The following is a 25,769-nucleotide window of genomic DNA, read 5'->3' as shown; positions in this document are numbered from 1 at the left end:
AAATTGCACATATTGAATATGTTTGCGTGCATTTGAATAGTTTTTGGATATTTTTTGAATCAAACATTTTGGTTATGATCTTCAATTTTTACGTTTTGCTGTTTTTCTGAATTATCAATTTCTTTTGGTCTCAGTAGCTGAGCCAAAAATTTTACAATATGTCCAAGGCATCTTCTCCCGGAGAAGGATTTCCTGATTCTGGAGAATGGACAATTGCCAACACATTTCGACTTACAACAAATAAAAAAGTTGGTGCAGGAGCGTTTGGAACTATCTTTAAAGGAATTGTAATATCAACAAAAGAGGAAATAGCAGCGAAAGTCGAACCTGCTGATGGAAGACAAGGACTACTATTTTTCGAGGCAAAAGTTTATAGAGCATTACAGGGAGGTGTAGGAATTCCTCGAATTCGGTGGCTTGGAAAGGAAGGAGGGTATAATGTTATGATTATGGATTATTTGGGGTCCAGCCTGGAAGATGTTTTTAATAAATGCGGACGTCGATTTAGTTTAAAAACAACATTAATGCTTGCTGAGCAGTTTTTGGCGCGAATAGAATATCTTCATTCGCGGAATTATATTCACAGAGATATAAAGCCCGATAATTTTCTTATTGGAAGAGGAAAAAATGACCATATGGTGTATTTGATTGATCTTGGACTTGCAAAAAAATTTCGAGATTCAAAAACAAAAAAGCACATCCCTTATCGAGAAACAAAAGGAATCACAGGAACAATTCGTTACACTAGCGTCAATACTCATATAGGAATTGAACAATCAAGACGCGATGATTTGGAGTCAATTGGCTATATGTTTGTGTATTTTCTCGTGGGGCAGTTGCCATGGATGGGTGTGAAAGCACACACAAAAACAGAGAAGTACATGAAAATAGGAGATATGAAAATGACCATCCCAGTTGATATCCTCTGCAAAAACTTACCAACTGAATTTTCTGTTTATCTCAAATATATTCGAGGTGTGATGAATTCATTTTTCATTTGTCATTTTCTTCTGATAAACTTGAAAATCCAATTCTTTCTTTCTTATTTCCTATTTTATTCAAAATTATTTTTCATTTATCATTTCCGTTTCCTCAACTATTCTTCATTTTTAATATCATTTCATTTCTTTTTTTTTTTTATTGAAAATTTTTTTCTTTTTATTTCACCTCCATCTCATTCACCAACCTCTTCTCCTCCATCCTCAGACCTCCGCTTCGACGCCAAGCCCGACTACAGTTTCCTCCGAAAGATGTTCCACGACTTATTCACACGTGAGGGCTACGAATTTGACTCTGTTTATGATTGGTCTGCTTCTCCTTACTCTTCTTCATCTTCTTCTTCCTCTTCTTCTTCTTCTGCTGCTGCTTTGAAGCATCGATTGGGGAGACAAGGAAGATATATCCCTGCGCCTTCGTCTCCTGCCGTGTATTCGCCAGGCTCTGATTCATCGAGGATGGCACTGAGACCTCTATCAACATCAAGCAGTTCGAGTTATGGAGGAAGAGAAGAAGAAGGAGGAGGAGGAAGTGAAGGAGGAGAGAGAAGAAGAGATGAGAAGGAAAGAGGAGGAGAAGGGAGAGAAAGGAGAGAGGGAAGAGGAGGGAGGATGATGATAACAGAGAAGGCGAAAGCAGAGAGGGAGAGGCAGCTGATGTTGATGAGTGTGAGAAGGAAACCGGTTGATGATGATGATGATGATGAAAATGATAAAGAAAAAGAAAAAACAGGAAGAAGACAACATAATCATTCGCATAGAAGAGAAAATGAAAGAGAAAGAGAACAAGAGAGGAGAAGGAGAGGAGGAGGAGGAGAAGAAGAAGAAAAAGGAGGAGGGGGAAAAAGAAGAAGAAGCAGTAGTATCAGCAGTAGCAGCGGAGAAACGTCGGTGTGTTCGTTGAGTGTGGAGAGCGACGTAACAGAAGTGGTGTTGGAGAATCTGTTTCCTTCGAGAAAGAAGGAAGGAGCGAATGAAACAAGCAGAAGAAGCGAGAAAAGTCAAAGTCAAAGTCAAAGAAAAAGTGAGAGTAAAAGCAAAAGCAAAAGTAACAGCGCAAAAGGAGGAAAAGAAATAAAAACAACAAAAAGAGGAGAAGGAGAAACTGTGAATACAGAACAAGCTATTGGAATTACCTCTTCTTCTTCTTCTTCTTCTTCTTCTTCTTCCTCTAAACATCTTCTTCTCCCTGTGTCTGTCACAGAAATTGCGCCTTTCCGTCCAAAAGAGCCGAATTTGTTTCCCGAAGAAGACGATTTGTTTGACTTGGCTATCAAAAAGAAAGAAGAAGCGAAGCTGAAAGAGAAGGAGAGAGAGAAAGAGAAGGAAAAGGAGAAAGAAAGAGAAAGAGAAAGAGAAAGAGAAAGAGAAAGAGAAAGAGAAAGAGAAAGAGAAAGAGAAAGAGAAAGAGAAAGAGAAAGAGAAAGAGGAGAAAGAGAAGAAGAGAAGAAAAAAGGAGTTAAGAATTTTAGAATCAAATTAGCAGCAGAAGATTTGTGTGTGAATGTGGAAGAAAAGAAATATGAAGAAGTGAAAGAGCAATTGAAGAGAGAGAAAGAGAAGATGATGAAAGTGATAGAGGAAGACAAAGAAATATTAAGGAGAAGGGAGAAGGAGAAGGAGAAAGAGGAGAAGAGGAGGAGGAAGAGGGAGAAGGAAGAGAAGGAGAAGGAAGAAAAAGAAAAAGAAAAAGAAAAAGAAAAGAAGAGGATGATGAAGAAAGAAGAAGAAGAAGAAGAAGAAGAAGAAATTGTGAAAAAGAAGGAAAAAAGTCACAAACATAGCAAAAACGAGCAAAGTGAAGGGAAGAAACAACATAAAGAAAAAGAGAAAGAGAAAAAGAGAGAAAGAGAAGGAGAAGAAGATGACAATGAAGATAATGAAGCGAAGAAAGAGAAAGAGAAGAAGAAGAAGAAGAAAAAGAAGAAAAGCAACATGAATGTCAAAAGAGTTCCACATAATCGTGTGCAGTCGTTGTATGAAGAGAACGAAAAGATGAAAAGAAGAATTTTTGGCTTGTCTTTGACGCAGTCAAGAATTGTGAGGAAGAACAAAAGCGTGAATAAAAGCAGAAGTGGAAGCAAAAAACATGAAAATGATGCTGAGGAGGAGGAAGAAGAAGATGATGATGGTGATGATGGAAAGGGAAGAAGAAGAAGAAGAATGAAGAAGAAGGGGAAAGAAGGAGAAGAAGAAGAAATCGAAGAGGAAGAGGAAGAGGAAGAGGAAGAAGAAGAAGATGATGATGATGACGATGAATTTGCATGGGATTTGGAGAGGAGGAGGGAAAGAGCGATGAAAAGAAGAGCAAAATTCGAGGCGTCTGCTTTTGACTATGCGAAAGAGGCTGGTTTGTCCCGCACTACATTCAAACCTTCTCCGCTTGCTCCTGTCTTCTTCTCTTCTTCTGCTTCTTCTAATACTTCTTCTTCTAATTTAATTGCTTCTTCTTCTTCTTCTTCTTTTCCTTCTTCTTCCTCTTCTTCCTCCTCTTCTTCTTTTATTCCTCCTCTTTCTCTCACACAAAACACTTCGATTGCTTCTTCAACAGCTCCTGTTGATTTCTTCATTCCACGCCCTCCTCTTCCTTCTTCTTCTTCTTCCTCTTCTTCATTTCCTTCTTCTTCTTCCTCCTCTTCCTCCTCTTTCTCCTCTTTCTCCTCTTTCTCTTCTTCTTCTTCTTCAAACATTTCTTTTCCTTCTTCTTCTTCTTTCACAATAGCAACAAATTCTTTGCTGCCATCTTCCTCTTCTTCTTCCTCCTCCTCCTCCTCTTCTTCTTCTAATATAACTCTCCCTTCCTTTAGTCATGCTTCTCCTTCTTTTCCTCCTCCTCTTCCTGCTTCTTCAATTTCTTCTTCTTCTTCTTCTTCTTCTTCCTCTTCTTCTCTTCCCTCTTCTCCATCTTCTCCCTTTTCTTCTTCTTCTTCTTCTTCTTCTCTTCCTCCTCCCTCTAAACCTTTCCTTTCTGCTCCAATTGCATTGAAACTTTTGCCTTCTCCCAATCTTCACAACAGTTTTGATGAAAATTCTTCTTCTCAAATGGAAAAGAAGAATGAAGAAACAAACAATAATTGTTTGTTGTCTTCTTCTTTTTCCTCTTCCTCCTCTTCTTTTCCTTCTTCCTTTCCTTCTTCTTCTTCCTCTTCCTCTTCTTTTCCCTCTTCTTCTTCAAATGCAGAAGATGACACTTATCTTTTTGTGATTGTCGATGAAGATGGAAAATCTGTCGAAAAATCTTTCCAAAAATTGCTTTCTTCTTCTTCTTCTTCCTCGTCTTCCTCTTCTCTTTCTTCTTCTTCCTTCTCTTCCTCTTCCTTTTCTTCTTCCCATTCACCATTTCCTCAATCAACATCTTCATCTTCCTCTCACTCTTCCTCTTCAATTTCTTCTTCTCCTCCTCTTTCGCATTCTATTCATTCACAATCACTTCAAACATCTCATTCACCACACAACGTTCTTCTTTCTCAACCTTCTTCTTCTCTTTCTTCCTCTTCTTCCTCCTCTTCCTCCTCCTCTTCCTCTTCCTCCTCCCCTTCTTCTTCCTCCTCCCCTTCTTCTTCTTCCTCCTCTTCCTCTTCCTCCTCTTCCTCCTCCTCCTCTTCTTCTTCTCATTCACCACACAACATATCATCTGATCCACTTCATCATATTTCTCCTCCTCCTTACAAGAGTGAAACTTATGCTTATTCTTCTTCATCTCCAATTGAAATCACAACATCTTCCTCTTCTTCTTCTTCCTCTTCTCCTTCTCCTTCTCCCTTTCCCTCTCTTCCTTCTCCTTCCTCTCATCCTCCACCTTTTTCTTCCTCTTCCTCTTCCTCTTCTTCTTCTTCTTCTTCTTCCTCCTCCTCCTCCTCTTCATCATCATCATCATCTCCCTCTTCCTCCTCCTCCTCTTCCTCTTCTCCTTCTCCCTCTCCTCCCTCTTCTCATCCTCATGTCACATTCCACATTTCTCCGCAGCAGCTGGTTATTCCTCCCTTTCGAGGCAGACACAAAAACACTCATCTTCATTCACATTCACATTCACACAGAGAAAAGATAGAGAAGGAGAAGAAAGAGAAGGAGAAGGAGAAAGAAAAAGAGAAGGAGGACAAAGAGAAGAAGAAGAAAGTGAAAGAGAAAAAGAAGAAAATAAATAATGAAGATGAAGATGAAGATGAAATTTCATCATCATCATCTTCTTCTCTTTCTTCTTCCTCTTCTTCTTCTTCTTCTTCTTCTTCAATCAGTTCTTCTTCCTCTTCCTCTTTCATTCTTGTTGACACAACCTCAGAATCTGAAAGTAATAGAAGAGAAGAAGAAGAAGAAGAAGATGATGATGATGATGAAGAGAAGAAGAGAAATCATCATAGACATTATAATCACAAAAGACACAAACATAGAAAATCTTCTTCTCTTTCTTCTTCTTCTTCTTCTTCTTCTTCCTCTCCTTCCTCTTCTTCTCTTTCTCCTTCTTCCTCTTCTTCTCCCTCTTCTTCTTCCTCTTTCATGAAACCTTCCTCACCCACTCTTCTTTAGAAGCCAATATGAAATTTGCATAACTGTGAATTTTGAACAATTATTTATTTCTTTTTTTGTCTGAGTTGAAATATCTTTTTAAAAATGGTTGCTTTTTTAAAAAAAATAAAATAAAATAATTAAATATTATAATTTTTTTAGAAATTGTTTTTGTGTAAATTATGATTATTTATAGAACTTATTTTTTGTTATTCATTTTATGTTTATTTTTATTTTAATTTTATTTTTCATTTTCATTTTCATTTTAATTTTTTGTTAGAAAAATGAGTATTTTATCTATTAGATGAATAATTTTTTCGTTCTCAGAATTCTGTATATGCAATTATTTCAACTTATTTGATATTATTTGAATGAAAATCATCTCGAAAATGCTTTTATTTTAAGTTTATTACACTCAGAATTAATTTAGATGTTAATTCAAATTATTTTATGGGAAATATTCAATTTTCTTTTTAAATTTTTTTCATTAAATATAAAGTTATTTTAATAGAAAATGGAAATAGACGATGAATCGTTTTTATCTGTATCGCATTTTTGTAGTTTAATGAAAATTTTGAAGTTAATCGAATGATAAGACTGTTTCAAATTTAGATGATACAGAAGTCAGTACATTTGATGATTCACCTCAAAACTCAGGTATTTTATTTTAGTTCACATAAATAAATGACTTTTATGATCCTTTATCTATTTAAAGATACTTTTCTTGTCAAAAGACTTCAAGCAAGAATATCAGACTTGGAGCAACAACTAAGTTTGATTTTTTTAAAGTTTTTTAAAAAAAATATATGCCGATGTTAAGGTTTATCTCAGGAAGAAGTTGAGAAAGCAGAAGAACGCTATCTTTCACTGCTAGAATCGTATGTTAAAGTTTATTAGATTATTGATGATTTTTGTATTTTTTTCAAAAATATTCAGACGAGCAACTGAATCACAATCTTCAAATATGACATCTCACAAAGATGATGAAGTTACAGAAAGTTCTTTTGAGAAATATCTTATCAAGTTGAAACCACAATTTAGTAAACTTTTGTTAACAAAGGAAGAATATTCCACATTGCGTGATGATCCATCTGCGTCATTATCGTTTGTTGATTGGATGAAGTGCGCAGTGTATGATTGCGTTCAGGATGAATTAGCAAATATGGAATTGAAGACGAAGCGAGAACAAGAGAAGAAAGAAAAAGAAAGAATGGAAGATGAGACAGCAACAGTTTCAAAGCAGAAAGAGTATATTCAACAAATTGAGAAAGGAATTAAACAAGAAAAAGAAAGAGTTGAAAAATTAAAGACGGTTTGATTCTGTTGTTGGTCACTATGATATTGGTTTTTTATTTTTATTTTTTTTTTTGTGAACTTTTTGGATAAACATACAGAAATGTGGAGAGCTTTTTGAGGAAAATGATTCACTTCATATGCAGCTGAATGAGGCTGAAAAGAAGGCAGAAGTAAATAGCGAAGAAAGCAAAAGAAAAGACGAGGAGATCAAAAGAATGAGAATTGAAGCAAAAGAAAAGGAAACAGAAAGAGCGGAAATTTTCAAACGAAAAAAGGATGAATGGGAAGAAGAAATATGGTTAGTGAACAATTTTTTTTTAAAAAAACAGTATTGGTTTTTTTATTTATTATTTTGTTGTGGTTGATTTAAACTTAGCAAATGCCGGCAAGCACTTCAGCAAAAAGACGAGGAAATTATTCAGCTGAAAACAGAGAAGAGTTCACTCAATAAGACAATAAGCTCACTTCACAACGAGTATGCTTTGTTTATTTAGGAAATCTTCGTATTTTCAATTGATATTTTCTTTGATTGTTTTATTTTTAACAATATTTTTAAAAATTATTTTGTTTATTTATTAATTGTTTTGTTTTTATTTTTCTTTTCTTTCTTTCTTTTTTTTTTTTATTTATAGATTGCGACAGAATGGCACTCATTCGCTCAGCATCGTTTCGCAGTTGACTCAACAGACTGAGCAAATTGCGAAACTGACGATGGACTTGGCTTCGGCTAAGGCGCAGCTGCAAGTGTGTGAAGTTGAGTGCAACAAAGAGAAAGAGAAAGCCAGCATTCTGAGCAGAGAAGTCAGCAGACTGAAAGGAAAAGGAAGTGACGATGAAAGAAATGAGAGGATGGGAGAGGAAAAGGACGCAAGAAAAGAAGCAGCGAGCCAAGGAAAAGCAGAGAGCGAACGAATGAAAGACAAGAAAATGATGTTTTCTGAGGCTGCCCTATCAACGTCACAAGCTGATATTGCGCATCTGCTGATAATTATAACAGAGCTGAAGGAAAAAGGAAAAGAAAAAGACAGACTGCTGTTTGCTCTGGAAGATGAAAACAAGAAATTGAGAGATGAATTGGAAGTCACTCTGAAAAGGAATGAAGAAATTAAGCAGCAAGTATGTTTTTGCATTTTTTGATACATTTATTAATTATCATTGTTACTAATATGTCTTTGCCAAAAAAAAATTTTTTTTTTATTCAATAAAACAAAAACTATCTTTTCTCATTTATTGGCAGTTGCAAAGGACTTCTCCTGTTGAAGGATCATCATATCAGTCTGCTGTATTAGATTCGGAAAAGAATTCAATTGCGCCTGTCTTCCGAAGCACTTCAAACATTGCTTCAAGTTCAACCTCTGAGCCATCGCTGGTTTCTCTTTTGAAGGAAAAAGACGAACGAATTGCAATTTTAACAAAATCCCTTGATGATGTGCAGCAAAGAGAGAGGTGTGATTTTTGATATTTTTTTTTGAAACTGGTTAGATTTTATTGAATGTTTTTAATTTCTGTTGGATTTGTTTCAAGAGTGCTTTCTTATGATAATCAATCGTTAACGAAAGCGCAGAATCAATTGAAGCAGCGAATTAAACAATTGACCAAGCAAATAAAAGATAATGAACAAGAAATTGAAGAGGTGGAAGAGAGATACAAAAAAGAAATATGCTCTGTTAAGAAGAAATTTGATGATGTATCAAGCAAAGAAGCACAATTGAAGGAAATGTTCGAAAAATTGATGGAAATTCAGCGGCAGTTACCCAAAAAATGAGACCTTTGAAAAGGCTAAATAATTTTTTTTTCAGACAATTGGAATGCGTTTCAAAGATCAGAATTTGAGACTCAAAAACATCGATGTAATTGTAATCAGAAGAAATTATTAGCAAATTTATTTCTTGTTCAGAAACCGTTTGATGTGTTGTATTAACATTTAAGCATTGTTTTAATTATTCTCTGTCACTTTTTTAATCATTTCAATGGAATAAACTATGGCATTTTCCACAAAATTTCACAATAATTTTTGAAAAATTCATCTTTATTTTATATATTTTTATTGAGAAACAATATTTTATGTCAGATAAACATGAGTGACAGTTTTCAATAATTGAAAAACAAAGGTTTTGATGTTATCTAAAGAAATCGTCATCTTCAGAATGCTTTTATTAAAAAAATAATGTCAAAAAATGAATCATATCTAAATATCTTTTTATTATGTTCATTGCATTGGAGACATTGCAATTATTTGTGAATAATTCAAAAAAAAATAGTGAGAATATTCATTAAAAATAAAAAATATTTTTTCTATTGGAAAGCTTATCGAGAAATAAAGTGTAAAAATATCTGAATTAAATTATTTTCTTTATGATGATAAAAAGGTTGGAAAAGGTTGTCTGAGATAGTTTTATTAGTGACAAACAAATGTGAAAAACGAATAATTTAGGGTGATTTATAAACCCGAACTTTTTTTTTATTTTTGTTTGAAATAAAAAAATAATTTTTTTTTTCAAGCAATCATGTTTAAATTTTGAAAATTGAAATGATCAATAATAAACGTAATCAACAAGTTCTCTTTTTTCAATTTTTCTGGAATTTTTCTGCTTTGATTCATCATCCAAAATATCATCATTCAAAATGTGGGATTTATAAAATCTTCTTTTTTTGGGCTTTTCAGCAGCGAAAAGTATTTTTTCTTCTTTTTCATCATTATTATGTTTTCTTTTCTTATCTTCTTTCATTTTCTTTTCTTTTTTCCATTCTTCAAGAAATTTTTTTTCAGTTATAATTTTTCCAAAAAAATCAAACCTGTGTGTTCTCTTTTTCAGTGTTACCGAAGGTTCCTTTGGAAGTGTTGATAATTCTGAATGTCACTCGTTTGAAAGCACGCCGCTTCTTTTGAACGAAGAAACAACAGTTGTTGGATGCAATGTTGTCTGAAGAGTTTGTGGAAAAATGTCAGAGATGGCCTCACATCAGAGAGAAATGGAAGAATCCGAAGGCACAGAGAACAGAGAGTTGATGCATTTTTTGAAGACAGCAAACACACCACGATCAAGAGGTTGTGTGATGTGTGAACTGTGAGGAATAAAAGTGACGACGTCAATGTTGTTATCAGCAAATTTCTACCAGACATCTGGCTGAGCCCGAGAATAATGAGAATCCAAAAAAAGAAGACATATCTCGTTGGTTTTCATTAATATTTTCCTTATTTCGATGATTCCAGTTAATAAAACCTCTTCTACGTATCTTTGAAATATGCTTTCCGTCATCCATCCATCGTTGTTATCCCAAACATCAATGAATGCGCTTCGAAGAACTCGCATTTCCTTTGGTAATTTGTGACATGGCCACAATACAACGCTTTTGAGAGAATGTCTATCTGCAGCAGCTGCGACAACCAAAGTGGCATTTGGCATGTTTGTGGGTGTTGCATGAAATACAGCTGGAACTCCTGAAGGGTGAATCGCAAGGGTTTTGAAGGAATAAGATAGGCGGAGCGAAGATTCATCGGCGTTAAAGATCAAGGAAGGTGAATAATGATGTGAATTGTGAAGATTTTGAAGAAGCTCGTAGAAAGGAAGAAGAGCTTGTTGGTTGGATACAGAAAGACGTTGGATATCCACATTTTTTGGCATGGAGGTTTTGAGCTCTGAATTCCTTTTTGCAAATAGATATGGATATGCTTTGGACACACTGGCGTTTTTATCAACTTCTGTTTCTGATCGTCTTTTTTTATCGGAAAGGACGGATTCCATCCGAAATAATTTAATATTAAATATGAAAGATATATAAATGTGTAATCGAACTAATTCTCTTGTTCTCTTGGCATTTTATATTGTTCCGGATAAGCTTTAGATTTTTATAACTCCAACAATAATGTCTATGTCTTCTTCTTTGAATAGTTCTGACCTGCCAGATTTTCCAACAGCTCTGCCGCTTTCAACTGCTGAAACTGCTCTGATTACTGCTGAACGAGAGAACTCTTTGGTATTTATTGCACAAACGATTCGAGCATGTCCATCAACAACTATCCGCTCCATGTGTTCTAATCGATTTTCAATTCTTCGGTATTCAAATGACATCATTTTTTCTCGAAGAATTAACAATCCACGTTCTTTAAAGTTTTTAACAATACTCATTAAAAAAATATTCTGGTAATGATCTTTTTTTCATTTTAATTAAAAAATAATATTTGAAATGAAAAAAATCAAAAAAAAAAAATATTTTCGATTTTACTTTAACTTAGACAGCCCATTTGTTATTACCTAATCTCCTCAGGGGAGGCACTAATCAGAGATAGAGGAGCAAACCCCCACACTTATCAGAGATTAGGAATTGCAATTTAATCTTAATTTCTGACTGCTGATTTTTCCTTATATACTGAAAACAATATAAAAAATATTAAAAGTGGGAAAAATCAACTCATTATTAAAAAAAAGTCCGGGTTTTTAAAAAGTTCGGTTTTATAAATCACTCTATTCAAAATTTTTGATAAACTTGAAAAACTTCATTTGTGAAAGAGTGTGATATGGGGCTGCACAGAAGACTTATTTGTGGGGTAAGAAGATCTTCTGCTGAGGGTTGTGAAATTCCAGAGCGAGAAGATATTTGTATCTTTTGCAACAGGCAACTGCAGAGATAGAAAGCAATGTGGAGAGTTCATCTTGTTTTGTGGATCATTGGATGTGGGAGTGCAACACATCATTCCATCACGCTTTTCGCTGCTGTTAATCTCAAAGGAGACGATCATCAATGGGGAATGTGATGTGCATGATTTAACCATTCGCTCATTGCAATCTCCCTCAGCTGCTTTGGTTCATTTGAACTCAACAATTGCTGGTTAAGAGGTAAGTCTTTTCACAACCACAGAGAATATTCGAATTGAAACATTGAAATTCAACTTTGATCAATCATTTTCATATTCTGGAAGTTCAATCATTCATGAAACAAGTGGACGGCTTTCTCTTTCATCTATTGACTTTTCTTCGATTTTGGAATCAGACATTGAATCTGTTGTTCTCAATTCAACATTGTTTAACATTGAAAATGGAATTCTTCATGTTGACAACTGTTCTATATCGTTCCTTTCATTCAAGAAGATTTCATTTTTGCTGAATGGAGATGAGATCAATATCACAAATTTCAAACTGGAACAGATTGGTTCAACATCAAATGTGCTTGAGATAAGTCAATGCAAAGAAGTTGTATATTTGATGAAATTTATACCGAAAGAGTTAAGCTACATGAAGGCTGTATCTTTGCGATTCAAAGATTTGACTCAGGAGCAGTATATGTTTGTGCTCATCATGCAACAACTGTTCCAAGAATTCAGAATGAGCCTGTTATCTTTTTGTACCACGTCCTTCTTCTTCTTCACCTTCTTCACATTTAACTTTGCCTTTTCTCGCTCCTCCTGTACTGCCAGGCCAATCGCAGCTGGTGACAAAACCACATCCTCCATCCTCAACTCCACCAACTCCAACGTCTTCTCCACAATCTCACCCCCTTCGCACACTACAACCCCTCGCCCTGTCATGTCATCACCCAGCTTCACCATCACACGCCTCGACTGTTGCGATCTCCAGAGCTGCAGCTACAGGTCAAACAGATCGTCGATTGACGGGAACGCATTCACATCTGCTTCCGCAAAGATCCGCTTGCTCCCCGATTTCGTTCCCACAGACGCTGCAAGCGAAGGAAGCGGTGCTACCAGCGGAACCGAAAGCATCGCTGAAAGCACCACATCTTACGCACACACAACTTCCTTTATAACATCACCCGATGCGCCACAACATAACCCCGTAGTATGTTCCTTCAATGCACATCACATTCTTCAAATACAACAATCAACGAAGCCATCTCTCGATATCATCCATCACCGCAACTGCTGTTTCCTACATGCATAATACAATCATCGTTACAGTCGATATGTCCGAAGTATTAGTCGCAAGTGCTGTGGATGATTGAGAGGAAAGAGAAGAAAATGAAGAAAAGGAAGAGGAAGGTGTAGAAGAAGCAGAATAATTGCATCGTAGATAAAATGATCAATTTATTGATTTGTCTTTTTGTTGGAAGAAAAGATTTTGTAAGAATCGAACAAAAATGCATTAAAAAAATCTGATTTATCAGTGCATTTTATATGAAAAGAGAGGAATAAAATAATTTTTTTTAGATTAATCCCCCCCCCCCTTCCCATCAGATCAATAAACTCGAAAAACAATGTTGTTTCCAATATTTGTTCAGTTTTCTTAAAAACTTCCCTTTCAATTTCCATTTTTCCATTTTCAATTAAACAAATTTCTTTGAAATGTATTAATCATATCCATCTTCATTATTTGCCAGTTTTTCGTCATCTTTTTTTCAATAATCGTTTCTTCTTATTTTCTCCTCCTCCTTATCTTCTTTTCTTTTTTCTCCAAATCTCATTTCAGTCGAAAGAATATGGCCTTGAATGCACAAATCTTTCAATATCGTTCAATGAAATGAACATATTTCTTTTTATGTTTCACTCTCACAAAACAAGGGGATCTTCATCTTTTCTGTTGGTGCTGGACTTCATGCTTTTCTTCAAGATACGTGATTATTTGGAAATAAAAGCATTAAACCTTGATCTTCCGCCACTCAGAATTCATGTTTTCCATGTTTATATTCATGTCCTTTTATCGATCTATGTTGTTTTTCAGAATTTCATTTCTTTTCATCTTTCATAACCCAACGGTCCATTGATAAATGACTTTAAATGCAACAATTCACAAAACATGCTTTTCCTTTAAGTTTCATCTGTTTTTGGTTTTTGACTCATTCTTCATCACAAAAAAATGAGAAAAATCTTTCATTCACTGCTTCAATCCCAAGATTTCATTTTCTCTAGCTCAAGTGTTTGCAATTTATTCCATTCATAAATTAGAAATATGCTATTCATGATAAATAAGAATACTTTTGTTTCAAACAAAAAAACATAATTCAGAAAATAAACTGTTGGTTATGATCAAAAAGAAATAAAATATTTCCATTTTGTGGCTTCATTCAGCCAATCCTTGAAATTTCTATCCACTTTCTTTTGCATTTCTTTTATTTTAGCAAAAACAAAACCATTTGTATTGCGATCATTTATGTACTGCAAGATAATCAATTATGTTTGTTTTTATTTTTCATTTTGTTATTTACAAGGCTTTTCCACAATTTTTGAAAACATTTTGCAACAAGCGGAATAAGAAAATGTGATAACGATAAATATGAAGAAAGAATTCGTATTATGACCAAAACCGAGAAGTTTTCAAGTTTGCCATTTTTTTTGGATTGAACCATTCTGAACATAAGTTTTGTATTTTTGCATACCCTTTGCAGAATTGTTTTGTGAACTGGAGGGTTGCAGAGAAGATGAACAAATGCAGAAAATAGAGGAAATGAATGAAATAGTTAATGAAATGAAAAAAAAGAATTCATATCAATTTTCACAGAAAGAATGTGTAATAAAATAGACAAAATGATTGGAGAAGAGAAATTGCCATGGAGAAACGCAATTTTGTTGTTGAAGTCCGTGCGATATTGCAAAGCGCTGAAAAATGTCAGGAACCTATTCTTTGATAGTTCTTCGCTGAGCGGAAGATTTCAAAAGATGATAATTGACGAAGAGAAGAAGAAAGAAGAAATGAATGAAAAGTTTTTGATAGATCTTTGCGAGTGCCATCTTTTGCTTTAAGGACAAATTTCTTCAGAATTTCATTCAATTTATGTGCCTTGCCTTCTGAAGGTTGCCTCGAAGAAAGAGGGAAACGAGGAGACTCAGAAAGAAGCGGAAATGGCTTTACTGGCTTTGAGTTGCATTAGAAATAATTATATGTGAGCAAATATGTTTCGTTTTTGAAGTTATTATTGATAGAACGCAGTGAGACAGGATTTGCTCCGAAATAATGAGTTTGATCTTGAATTATGGATGGTTTAAGTGAGAACTTCTCCCTCCCCAAAATGACGTGGAAAAAAGGGCGAAATAAAATACAAAACAATAACATTAATAATTGAAAAATGAAATAATGCATTGTCCGCTTCACTTCACTACCGACTTCGCCTTTTCGCCTTGGTAACGAAGACCAGAGGACAGGTGACATTGCCCCTCGGAGCTGTCTCCTGCAGTCCGTGCAGGGATCCGGTGAGGCGAAAGCTAAAAACGGAGCAGAAAGAAAAACCACTCTAGCTTCCGCGAGGCGTGGAATCGAAAACTGCGTGTGATGTGCTCTGCCTTTCGCTCTTCTGCTGATTCAGTAGAGCTTAACCACTCACCACATGCTGTGTGAATCTATCTGACTCTTCTCTTTGCAACTTAATAACATTATATATTGGAGTTGGCTCATGCTTAAAACTTTTTCTTCATTCCCTGTTTCTCAATACAGGTTAAAGGTGCGCTATATCTTTCTGGACGGTTTTTCCTTTCTTCTCTCCTCTGCTGTCTCGCCCTTTTCCTCGTCATATTCCTAATATGTTTCTCTCTCTTACGCACCCAGCCTCTCTGAGTCTCTCCATCCGCGTTCGTATTATTTCAGAGCAAATCCTGTCTCACTGAGTTCTATCAATTCGCAATAAAGCTAATCTTTGAACGCAAGTAGCAGGTTTGCTCCACGATAATGAGTCCTGAAACCCCTCGTTCTCTTTTCTCCCCTGATCTTTAACCCTCCTGCCTTGCACTTTCTCGTGCGGCGGATGAACAGAGGGACTGTGGACGAAGGTGAGGACCCTGTCTCTACTCCCTCCCTCTCTTGGAATGTTCTCGGGGTGTTCTTGATCAGGTCTTCGACACTTGAGCGGACCTGGCAATTTGTCCTATGCTTCTCTCTACGCGTTTCTTCCGATCAGTTTCAAACTTTTTCTGTGAGGCAGTCTGTCTACCCTCCGTCAGCTCCATTATGCTGCGGGGAATTATGGGGGATGTCTCGTCACCTTTGGGGGGTTGTGTTATATCGTTCTCAAGCTGCGACCTCCTCTCTCGAATTGGCCCTCGTCTCTTCGATCTCTTCCTCTTGCTCACTTCCACTTCTCCTCCATCTTGTAAACTTTCTCCTGTATATTCCTTTATTCCTGGTATTGTTTTCTCATTTCTTGTATTTTTTCTATCACTGTCCTTCTCCGACTTGTCTCCCTTTTCCGCAAGGGGTGCTGGGCCTCCGATTGTCTGCAGGATCCATTTTGTATCTTGAACCGGTAACACGGTGTTATCCTCCTGGACCACTCTCGAACCTGACTCCCATCTCGCGTATGTATTGATTGCCTTTCAGTCCGCTCCTTCTCGTCTAGCTCAGTGTGTTATCACTGCATGTCTTATGGAGAACGCGGTGAATGCTTCAGGTATTCCGTTCTCTCTCAGGACAGCTACTTATTCCTTTTTGATTCTCTGTATATTTGCAGGTTGATTATCACCAATATCGAACAACACATGCTCATCTTTTAAAGTCGTCTTTGAATAATCCATCCAACGTTGGAGCGCAACAACTGCATCGATACGTGGGTTTGGATGTTTATTTATAATAACCTTAACCGTCTCTCCCCCTGATGTTTTTGTTTGTACTTGTGTCTGGACTAACTCGTCCTTAAATAAAGCTGTGTCACTTCTCATTCTTTCCTGTTCTGCTGGCATTAAAGCTCCGAAGATCAGAGTGAGGATGAGGGCTCTCATCTGGAGTGTTCGTGGGTCTGTCATATCGTTGGTGACTTCTGCCCATTCAGTAATAATTGCAAGATCCCACATTGATTTATATCGTTTGCCCGTCCTCTTCTTCTCTCGTACATAAGTACTTTAAAGTTAATTTATATCCTTCCCATCAATCTTAATCTCTCTGAAGAAATTAATAGAATCCAGCACTCTCCGAACTGTCTGATGAATCACTCCGTTTGAGAGGTTCGTATTCGAGAGTGTTTCGGTGAACTCTGCCATAATCCGCTTTGCATCTTTATTTGTGAGGGGATCAGTGTCATCCATGCTTTCCCCATCCAGGAGTTGCTTTAATCTTCGCAGCGCTCTCCATACATCTCTTTCACTCTTCTGATTTTTTTGTATTGCTGCTGCAATATCTCTTGCTCCCACATATTCTCCCCATGTTAAGAAGAGGTCTCTTCCTTGTATATTCTCTTCTCCAGTGTGACGGATATCACCTCTCCTGGGGGTAATTTCCAGCCTTCCCTTCTCATCTTCGCTTCCGGTATCATGCGCTCCTGAAAGGACCCCAGGGTCTTTATCGAATGCCCAGGCTGCAGCAGCGGGGTCCAGGTCTGCCCCCACCAGGCTGGAAGAATAAGAATCGTTAGTTCCCTCTGAGCTTCGTTCATCTTCTCCTTCAACACCCGTCCAATGTTTCTCAGGAACTGGTGGACTAGCGCTATCTCGTCTTCTGGCATTGCTCTCTCTCTCCTCCTTCTCAGAGAGGATCGTCTCCAAATACTTTCTCTGGGCACCGGCGCAATCGGTTCTGAAATAATATCTGGTGTTTTCGGTGCGACAATTTGAAATATCTCTGCGACTTTCTCCCCCCTCAGTGCATAGTCCGGCTTTCTCGTTATCCGGCTGAGTGCGTCTGCTTCCGTATTTTGTTCTCCCGGGAGATGTTCCGTCTGTATCGTAATGTCCAGGCTGTTCAATTTCTTCTCTAATGCTCTCAGTGTTGGAATGAGCGATGGCGCTCCCCTTTTCTTCTGGATCGTCCATCTCGTGGACATGTTGCCTGTCTTCAGACGAATATGATCTATCTTCTGTTGTTGCAGCCATGCTCCCTTTCTCTCTTGTGTCCTCAACACTGCTCTGGACTCCTTCTCTTTTATCGCTAACGCACTCTCCTGGAGTGTCCAACTTCCGTGAATATATATCTTCTACTTTTTGTTCTCTCTCGGAATTGTTAACACTGCACCCCATCCAAGCTCTGAGGCGTTCGTTGTTAGTTCTGCTGGCTTTGCTCTTCTCCTCAGACTCCTTGGTCTGTTCTCTTGCAGGGTCTTTCTCCAATGTGTTAATTCTCCCAACAGCATTGGGTTGGCTATTACCGTCCCCTTCCAGCCCCCGCGGGCTATTGCCTGCCTCAGTATGTATTGCATTCGCTTCATCCACAAACTGGCTGGTGGGTGTTGTAACCTCACAAAATTCAACCTCCCGAGGAGTGCTGCTAAATCCCTCGTCCTTTGTCTCCTCCTTTTCTTTGCATGTGCTATCCAGGTTCGCACATCCTCCAGGAGCAGCACTCTCTTCCTCTCTTGGAGCGTCACTTCCATCTTCTCTGAGTTCCACAACCATCCCAGAAACTCCACGCTCCTTGTGGGTTCCAACTTCAATTTCTCTTCCGACAATATCCAGCCCAGACTCCTCAAGATCTGGGCAATTTCTTGTGTGATTAATCTCAGTGAATCCCTGTCTGGGTGCATGAGGAGTATGTCGTCCAGGTATATTACAAGCTTCACCTTCCACTGTTCTCTGACATATGAAACTGCCTTTCTCATTATTTTTGTGAATATTCTGTGAGCATCCTTCGCTCCAAATGGCATCCCTACGTAAGAGTGACATTGATTCTGAAAACTGAAGCACATGTGAGGACTGAATTGTTCGTCCACCTTGACATGCTGGTATACACTCAATACATCCAGAGTGGTCATCCAATCGTTTTCCTCCAGGAGTTCCACCACTGTCTCCTGGGAATCCATCTTGAAGTATTTTCTCTGTACTTCCTCATTATGCGCCCTGCAATCCAGAATCTTTCTCCTCTTCCCGTTCTTCTTTATCACCATGTATGTCGGGTTGAACCACTTCACCTCCGACTCCTTCTAGGGTATCACCACTCCGTCCTTCAATTCCTCCTCCAAGAGGGATAAATAATTCCTCATCATCTCCATCGCTCCACAAAATTCCAGTCTGTGTTTTCTCTCCTCGAGTGAGCTTGGAGGCTAGGGGCTTCTCCACCGAGCTCTTATACCACGGCTCACTTGTTTGTCTCCCCCAATCTTCTTCACTCGTTCAATCTGTTCACTAGTCTCCCATGCAATGGCTCCCTCGGTGGACCAATCGCTATACTCTCCTTCACTCCAGGCGTCTTGTGGCCAAACTGTATCTGTGTATTTCCTTCTCCTTCGAGAGTATCTACAATAGCTGTCTTCGAGCTCACCTCCAGGGCGCTCCAAATTGGGGACTCGATAACAGTCCCAGAAGCTCTCCAAACTATCTTCTCGTTCCTCCTCTCGCTCATCTGTCCCGTCACTCGGGGATATGCGGAGTCTCCTTCTGTTCTCGTTGCCTCGTGTCGCACATCTTCTCTCAGTCTCTCCATCACATGATCCCCTGTGGTTTCTTGTTCTCTCTCTCTTTTTTGGCCTAACGAGCTCGCAACCTCTCCGATGTTCACGTGTTGTTCCTGTACTTCCGTCTCTGATCGCATCTCGCCCGTAACTACGGTTTCTCGTTGTATATCCATTTCGCTGCAATTTGATTCTCTCTCTCTTCTCGGTCTCGCGGCAAAGCGCAGCTCTCTCTTCTCTCTCTCCTCTCCTCCTCCTTCCTCCTGCGACCACTAGCTCGTTCCGAGAGTCGAATCCACAGCTGTCCCTCCTTGGGTTCTTGGGGGAGCCGGTATTAATGGTCCCGTAGTAGGGACTGGTCTTCCAGTGATGCTGGGGCATCCTGTGGTAGGGGAGGTGTTGATCTCCTTCTTTCTTTGAAATTCGTGAAGCTCGCATCGAAGCCATGCTTTTGGAGCTGTCTGTAAGCGAAGCCCTGAGCGTTCCTGCCTGTGCTGTACCTCCTTGAGCGTCCGATCCTGGCTGCGACAAGGCCGAAGGCTGTGGGAGAAGAGGGGGATGCTCCGTACCCTGGAGCATCCCCCTCTGGACGAAAAAAGCTGGTACTCTCCACCAACCTCCTCAGGCTCTCTGGGACGTCCTTGGACGTTCCCCCTTCACGGAAACACTTCACATTCTCCCAGTTTGACTGTGGTATAAATTTTAGTAGATTAATCCGGCTGATACAGTCTACAATCAGTGCATATGAGCAGAAGAGTCCCCTCAGTCGCTCTTTCTCTTCTTCCTCTAAATGTGTCTTCCTCAATTCTCTTGTTGTGAGGGCTGCAATCGCCTTGGCAGCTTCAAACCCCGATTCGAGAGCAGGTTGGAACAGTTCCATAACCCGGACAGCTTCTGGTAAGTCCTTTCTTCCTTCAGCAGTGACCTCCGTCACCGCTAAGGCGTTCAAAGTCGCATCAGTGTGTCTGGTGAAAAAGTTCTTTTCCGTCTCTCGAATAAACGTGTTTAAGATATCATCGTTTATTCAAATCGATCCGGCCTTGCAAAACTCCATAAATCTCTTCAGTTCGCCCGCCTGCCTCCTGGGCGTCAGCCATACGTCTGGGAAAATTCCCAAAAAGTCTTCCGATCTTTCCTGCTCTTCTTCCCGCTTTTCTGTTCTTCCGGAATCGCTCTCGCTGATTTCCTCTTCGTCCCATCTCTTCGTCTGGTAACATACGCGACTGCCCCTCAATCGCTGTCTGTGTCTCTTCTTTGCGATCATTTCTGAACAATTAGTTTCGGACTCAGATTCGCTTGATCTCGTCAGAGATCTTCTTCTTGGCCGTTCCCTCTTCGTCTTTCTCATTGGTAATATTCCTACTGCTCCGGAGTGACTTAGTCATTCTCTGCTCCTCGACACTTTATCGATCCAATTATCAACTCTCTTGAGCCTTTGAACAAGATCAAAGGTCTTCTCCTCGCTGTCGCTGTCTGCCATACTAACAGGATCTAGCGTCATTTCAGCTGCGGACAATGGTCTGAACAAGAAGTGAATTCGTTAGCGAAGTTTGATCTTAAACCACCCATAATTTAAGATCAAACTCATTATTGAGGAGCAAACCTGCTCCTTGCGTTCATAGATTCGCTTTATTGCGAATTCATCGCAATTTTCCAGCTCGGATAACAATTCTTCAAAAACAAAGAAAAAAGGAAAGAAACGCCATCATCATGATCCTGAAAATAACTATGATCACAAACCACCAAATTTTTGGCAGGCATTCATTCCCTGCATTTCGCCAAAGCGGTCCACCCAGATAGCATCCGCAATTTATCATTCACATCGATTGTGCACACGTTTAATGTGACAAAATAGATGAAAAATAAATATTCGCAGCATCCACACAATTCTTTTGTCCATAAGCATTTCTGGCTTGCAATTCAAGAGATAAATCAACGCTTTGTCTTTTGATAGAAAATGTTATGGCTGCTTTAAATTATGGTGTGCGGAAGACGGAAATATTAGATCAACAAGATCTGAGAAAAGCCAAATGAACATTCCTCGCAGAATAAGAAGTATTATATGATGCAGAGGTTGAAAAAAATAATAAGAATAAAAATGAAAAGAAGGAAGTTTTTGTGAGAAGATTTTCAAATATGAACCGCAAATAATATTCTTTTTCTGAAACAGCGAACTTCCATCACTTTTTGTTTGAATTTTTTTTATTGCCCTTTTTCATCATGGTATTTCTCCACGGTTTTCATCCTCACAAAATCAGAGAATGTGCCGAATATTATGAATGAGGAAATCTTATCTTCGAGAAACAGAGCACCACAGGAGAGCTGAATGCGGAGTGGCAATCAGCAGATAAGAATTGCATGTTTTTGACATTCAAAGATTCTGGTGCTGAAAAACAAATTCAGCAGAAAAGCATTTGGACAAAGAGGAAAAAGACGAATGCGAATAATTGGACAGCTCCTGTAAAAAATGAATGAAGAAATATTTTTGAATGATGAAAGCGGATGGCAGCATCAAAAGCAGGATGCTTGGTGGGAACAAAAGGCAGAAGGAGAAAAAAAGCGCTGGGAAGCATGTGAAAAGGGAGTTAATCGCAAAAGGGATTGAACAATCTTCTGCTTTTACAAAAAGAAGGGAAATGTGTGTTCTTTTGAAAAAAAATTAATATCAGTTTGGAGAAGAAGTGCTTCTTGTTTGAGGTTGCACAGCGATGCAACTGCTCCGTTGTTGACTCGCTTTCAGGAAATAAAATTGATTTTCTGTTTTTCAACGCCTTCTGTGCTTCCACTGATTGCTGTGTCTTCTTTCAAAAGAGCAGAGCGCAACTGCATGTGCTTATTATGAGTCTTCCTTGCCTCTGCTATGAAGCAGTTTTTGAAGGGTTCAGCAAGCTCCATTCATTTGCTACAACCATCTCAATCTTCCATTTCTGTTTTCCGCTTTGATATTCATTTCATTTCATCAGAAAAAAAAAAAGGAAAAAAGGAAAAGCAGTTAGAATGGCCAAACAACACACCAACATCACATGTGATTTGTTTGCTTCGGAATCCTGTGAAACAACGACAGGCACAAAATCAAGCAAGACATTGCCATTTGTGAATATTTATCTGCTGACAAGGGAAAATCATGAAACTGAGCATTCTTTCTCAAGATCCAAAAATGGTTATGTTCTTGGATGCTGAGTGTGGGGCTGCCCATTTGGAATTCTGATTGAGAATGCAGTTGGAAGAACCAAGGCCAACTTGCTTGTGAGATGGGGAATATGGAATGTTTGAATTTGATAAAAGCAGAGATTCCAAGCTTGTTGAATGGAGGTCTATGGAGGAAGTGGGAGAAAGACAGAGGCAGAAGCGAAGGTGGAAGTGGATGCGAGCTTGGGGAGAGAAATAAGGAGAGGAGAAAGAAGAAGGGACCTGCAGAAAAGGGAGACTTTTCGTGTTCAAATGCTGTTTGCTCAGCTGCTTTTTATTTTCAATGTTCGTCGAACCAAAAATGGTCGAACTCTCAAGATTTGTGGAATAATGGATTTTCGAGATGCTGCTCAAAAGATTTTCTTCTTCTTTTTGACAAACATGGTCTGATTCATTTTGAAGATTCACCAGCAATTTCATCTGATTTATCCTGAAACAACTGAGCAAATATTTCTTCATTTTGAAAGAATTCATTTCATCATCAACCAACACAATGTTCTCTTTCACAAAGTGAATAGTCAATATTTCACAAATTCCATGGAAACAGTTTATTTTATTTTTTCATTTGAACCATTTTTTTCCTTGTTTTGACAAAAAGCATTATTTTTCGTTTTTTGGAAGGGTGGAGAAAAAAGGAAATTGAGCACATGCATTTGGCCGACCAGTTTCCAGATTTGCATTGAGCATTATTTGCTGTTCACTTGGCAGTGTTTTTCATTTTCTTTTTAATTCATTTTTTATTTCAGATATTTTTTCTTCGGTGAAAAGCAGCTGTGATGATGATGAAATCGAAGTGCTCGAGGTGCTGAATGAGGCCATTTCAGAAATGGATGAGCGGAATCTGGAAACACTCTATTCTGCGGAGATGTTCAACGAAATAGGCCAAATGATTGAAGATGAGGAACTGTCTTTGGAAAAGGCGATTTTGTTGTTGAAGCAGATGGGACGCTGTAAAATGATGGAGAGCATTGCATCTTTTGGTTTCGACGAATCGCAGCTGAGCAAAAGGCTTGCGAAGATGGCTGTTGAGGAAGAAAAGAAAAAACGAGAGAAAAAACAAAAAAGCTGCTTGTGGATGTTTGCGAATGCCACCTGTCCCTTTTTCAGTTTTATTTTTCTTTCGAGCCCGAACTCCTTCTGGTTTGCCAGCCCTGCCTTCTGGAAGTTGCGCTGAGCAAGGAGGAAAGCGAGGAAAAGACAAAAAAGAGGTGGAGATGGCGTTGCTGGCTTTGAGTTGCATTCCTGATTTTGCGGTATGAATATTCCGATTTTTCTTTTTCTTTTCTTTTTCTTTTCTTTCTTTCTTTTTCTTTTCTTTTTCAAAATAAAAATATGTGAAATGGATAACTCCATCTGTTGTGAAAACTTTGATAAGCCCATTGAAAAAGAGAGATATGTGAGCGAGATGGCAGAAATCATCGAATACCACGAAGAGCATCGCAACCTCACCCATCTTGCATCACAATCGGCCTGGCTGTTTTTGTGAAGAGAATTGGAAAAGAGAGAGAACTGGAAAAAGTGATTGTGAAGGAGCTGGATTTGATGAGGGGAGGCAGCAAGAGAGCTGGAAGAACTGAAGAATGGAGTCGATTGGGAGAAAACAGAAAGAAGAGTGAAAAAGAGGAAAGAGGTGAGGATGATTCGGAGGTGGTTTGGCACGCTTTGGTCTTTCTTTTCGAACAGCAGGATGCACTGTGCTGAATGTGCTGAATTTGTTCGTTGTGTGGCAAAAACAATCACTTCAGCAAAGGAAAGCTGCCGAGAAGTGTTCAGCGAATGCTTTGGGCTATTTCGATACATGGTGAGCAAAGATGCTGGATACGTGGGCGATCTGCTGAAAGGTGGAGCAGTCGATGTCTTTCTCCAAGAAATGCAGCAATCAACAATAAGAATCGGAATGAAAGAGAAATGCACAAAAACAATTTGTGACATTTTTGAGAGTTTGAGTGCGACTCCAAAGGAACAAAGTGACGAAGAGAAAAGAAAGATTGCGAAGAAGGATCTGTTTGAGAATCTGGAGGAGGAAGGATTTGAGGATGCTTTTTTGAGCTTTTTCTGTTCAAGTCGAGATAATCAAATTCTTTTGAAGAGTTTCTCCAGATAATTTTGGTTGCTTCGGAAAGCAATTTACTTTTGCCATTTCAGCATGTTTCCCTTCTGAATCGTCCGTTTTTTATTTTATTTTTTTTTCCCTGAGCGGAATTTCATTTCATTTGAAAAATGAAAACAATCAACAAAAAGTACCTCATTCTTCATTTTTGTGTTCTTTTCAGTTCAGCTGAAAATGACACAATGAGTCGAAACAAAACAACTTGACATCTGGAATCGTTTTGTTGTGGAATTGGAACTGGCCATGTGGATAAATAGCTTTTTCAATCAGCTCCAAAGCACCAACCTTTCAACAATCTTGAAGAGCTGATAAACAGCTGTCAAGAAATAAAAAAATGCATTTGTTTTGCTTTTTAGCGAGTTTGTCATCCACAGTCATGCCAATTTTGTTTCCTTTTTTGGAAGGATGCGCTATTATGAGCCAGTCTTTTTGAGATGCAGAAGCATCTGGAATGGAATCGAAGAAGACATTCTCAAAAGACAAACAAGCGACTTTTTGTTGTTTTCTTCCTTTTCACATTCCTTTTCTTCAACCATCTTCTCAAATCGTCTCCAAAGGAATGCTTTCTAACTTTTTCCCCCTCCGTTCCATTCTCATGTTTTTCAACACAAACACATTCCCCATTGACATTTTCATTTCTTCAGTTATAAAAACAGAACCAATGAACAATTCCTTTGAGAAAACAGTGGAAGATTCTTTGAAATCACTTGCATTCATCAATTCTTTCTCGCTGTTTTTCATTGAATTTTTGCGTTTTCTGAAACAATATCAAATTTTAAACAGAAAAAAAAAAGAAATATAGTTTTCATCAAAACAATAATCTTTCACAGGAAAGGATTGGCAAATTCTCTCTTTGAATATTTTTTTTTTTTGGAGAGAAAAAACACATATAACAATGAAAAAATATTATTTTTGGATTTTGCTTTGTTGATGTTGAAAAAGTGGATGATCGAAGCATTTATAATTTGTAATTTTCATTTGGAAATCAGCTTTTCTGAGCGATTTTGTTGAATGGTATTGCGTTTTTGTTGCTTTCAGAAATGCTTTTTTTGAGTGTGATTTTGTTTGAGTGAATGGTTGGGGCGTCGCTGCGCAGCAAGAGCCAGATAAATCCTTCGGCTTATGAAGAAATAAAGCAGACGGTGGTGAACTTCTCGAAGGAGGCGAACGGGCTGGTGAACACGTCGGAGAGCGTATGCACACAGGCTGGCGCCCGCTTTTGTGGTGCCGGCTGATTGTTGAGATGTTTGTTGATGTGAACAATGATTTGGGATTTAGAAACTGAAAGAATACGCGAAGGCTGTGCCGAACTACCCGGTGTATCTTGCGGCGGTTATTTGCGACAAGTCACTGGTGTTCTACCACCGGCAGTACGCGGTCACTTTCTTGAAACAAGTTGTTGAAGATAAGAATTATCATTT

At 38.3% G+C, this 25,769-nt stretch overlaps 7 protein-coding genes across 7 annotated transcripts; 4 read left to right on the top strand and 3 right to left on the bottom strand.

Annotated features, from left to right (window-relative positions):
* Positions 1 to 158: 158 nt before the first annotated feature.
* On the top strand, positions 159 to 5,519 carry MONOS_12728 (putative protein kinase; the record flags this gene model as incomplete). Its single annotated transcript, XM_067865372.1, has 4 exons — positions 159 to 975; positions 1,207 to 2,254; positions 2,405 to 3,345; positions 3,718 to 5,519. 4 exons carry the CDS (start codon positions 159 to 161, stop codon positions 5,517 to 5,519), a joined length of 4,608 nt encoding a protein of 1,535 aa, XP_067723332.1.
* Positions 5,520 to 6,012: 493 nt separating this feature from the next.
* On the top strand, positions 6,013 to 8,816 carry MONOS_12727 (uncharacterized protein; the record flags this gene model as incomplete). Its single annotated transcript, XM_067865371.1, has 10 exons — positions 6,013 to 6,042; positions 6,095 to 6,155; positions 6,214 to 6,270; positions 6,319 to 6,376; positions 6,435 to 6,810; positions 6,893 to 7,092; positions 7,171 to 7,269; positions 7,427 to 7,910; positions 8,032 to 8,240; positions 8,319 to 8,816. 10 exons carry the CDS (start codon positions 6,013 to 6,015, stop codon positions 8,557 to 8,559), a joined length of 1,815 nt encoding a protein of 604 aa, XP_067723331.1. The 3' UTR covers positions 8,560 to 8,816.
* A 3,212-nt stretch (positions 8,817 to 12,028) lies between these two features.
* Positions 12,029 to 12,691, top strand: MONOS_12726 (uncharacterized protein; the record flags this gene model as incomplete). Its single annotated transcript, XM_067865370.1, has 2 exons — positions 12,029 to 12,078; positions 12,211 to 12,691. 2 exons carry the CDS (start codon positions 12,029 to 12,031, stop codon positions 12,689 to 12,691), a joined length of 531 nt encoding a protein of 176 aa, XP_067723330.1.
* A 2,873-nt stretch (positions 12,692 to 15,564) lies between these two features.
* On the bottom strand, positions 15,565 to 16,524 carry MONOS_12725 (uncharacterized protein; the record flags this gene model as incomplete). The annotated part of the gene is made up of 2 exons (XM_067865369.1): positions 15,565 to 15,951; positions 16,309 to 16,524. The coding sequence occupies 2 exons, from the start codon at positions 16,522 to 16,524 to the stop codon at positions 15,565 to 15,567; spliced, it is 603 nt and encodes a 200-aa protein (XP_067723329.1).
* Positions 16,525 to 16,578: 54 nt separating this feature from the next.
* MONOS_12724 (uncharacterized protein) lies at positions 16,579 to 18,324 on the bottom strand (the record flags this gene model as incomplete). The annotated part of the gene is made up of 1 exon (XM_067865368.1): positions 16,579 to 18,324. The coding sequence occupies one exon, from the start codon at positions 18,322 to 18,324 to the stop codon at positions 16,579 to 16,581; it is 1,746 nt and encodes a 581-aa protein (XP_067723328.1).
* A 377-nt stretch (positions 18,325 to 18,701) lies between these two features.
* Positions 18,702 to 19,628, bottom strand: MONOS_12723 (uncharacterized protein; the record flags this gene model as incomplete). The annotated part of the gene is made up of 1 exon (XM_067865367.1): positions 18,702 to 19,628. One exon carries the CDS (start codon positions 19,626 to 19,628, stop codon positions 18,702 to 18,704), a length of 927 nt encoding a protein of 308 aa, XP_067723327.1.
* Positions 19,629 to 22,978: 3,350 nt separating this feature from the next.
* Positions 22,979 to 23,833, top strand: MONOS_17914 (uncharacterized protein). Its single transcript, XM_067870882.1, has 2 exons — positions 22,979 to 23,491; positions 23,614 to 23,833. The coding sequence occupies exon 1, from the start codon at positions 23,065 to 23,067 to the stop codon at positions 23,410 to 23,412; it is 348 nt and encodes a 115-aa protein (XP_067723326.1). The 5' UTR covers positions 22,979 to 23,064; the 3' UTR covers positions 23,413 to 23,491; positions 23,614 to 23,833.
* Positions 23,834 to 25,769: the final 1,936 nt, after the last annotated feature.

This window comes from Monocercomonoides exilis, assembly GCF_001643675.1.
Source record: "Monocercomonoides exilis strain PA203 chromosome Unknown scaffold37-1059404, whole genome shotgun sequence".
Classification (NCBI taxonomy): Eukaryota; Preaxostyla; order Oxymonadida; family Polymastigidae; genus Monocercomonoides; species Monocercomonoides exilis.
The sequence above is the reverse complement of the archived record's forward strand: the minus strand, read 5'-3'. Positions and strand labels throughout refer to the sequence as shown.

What these genes read in the sequence shown, in the direction of transcription:
- MONOS_17914 (XM_067870882.1), top strand. Translation starts at nt 23,065, where the DNA reads ATGGATGAGCGGAATCTGGAAACACTCTATTCTGCGGAGATGTTCAAC.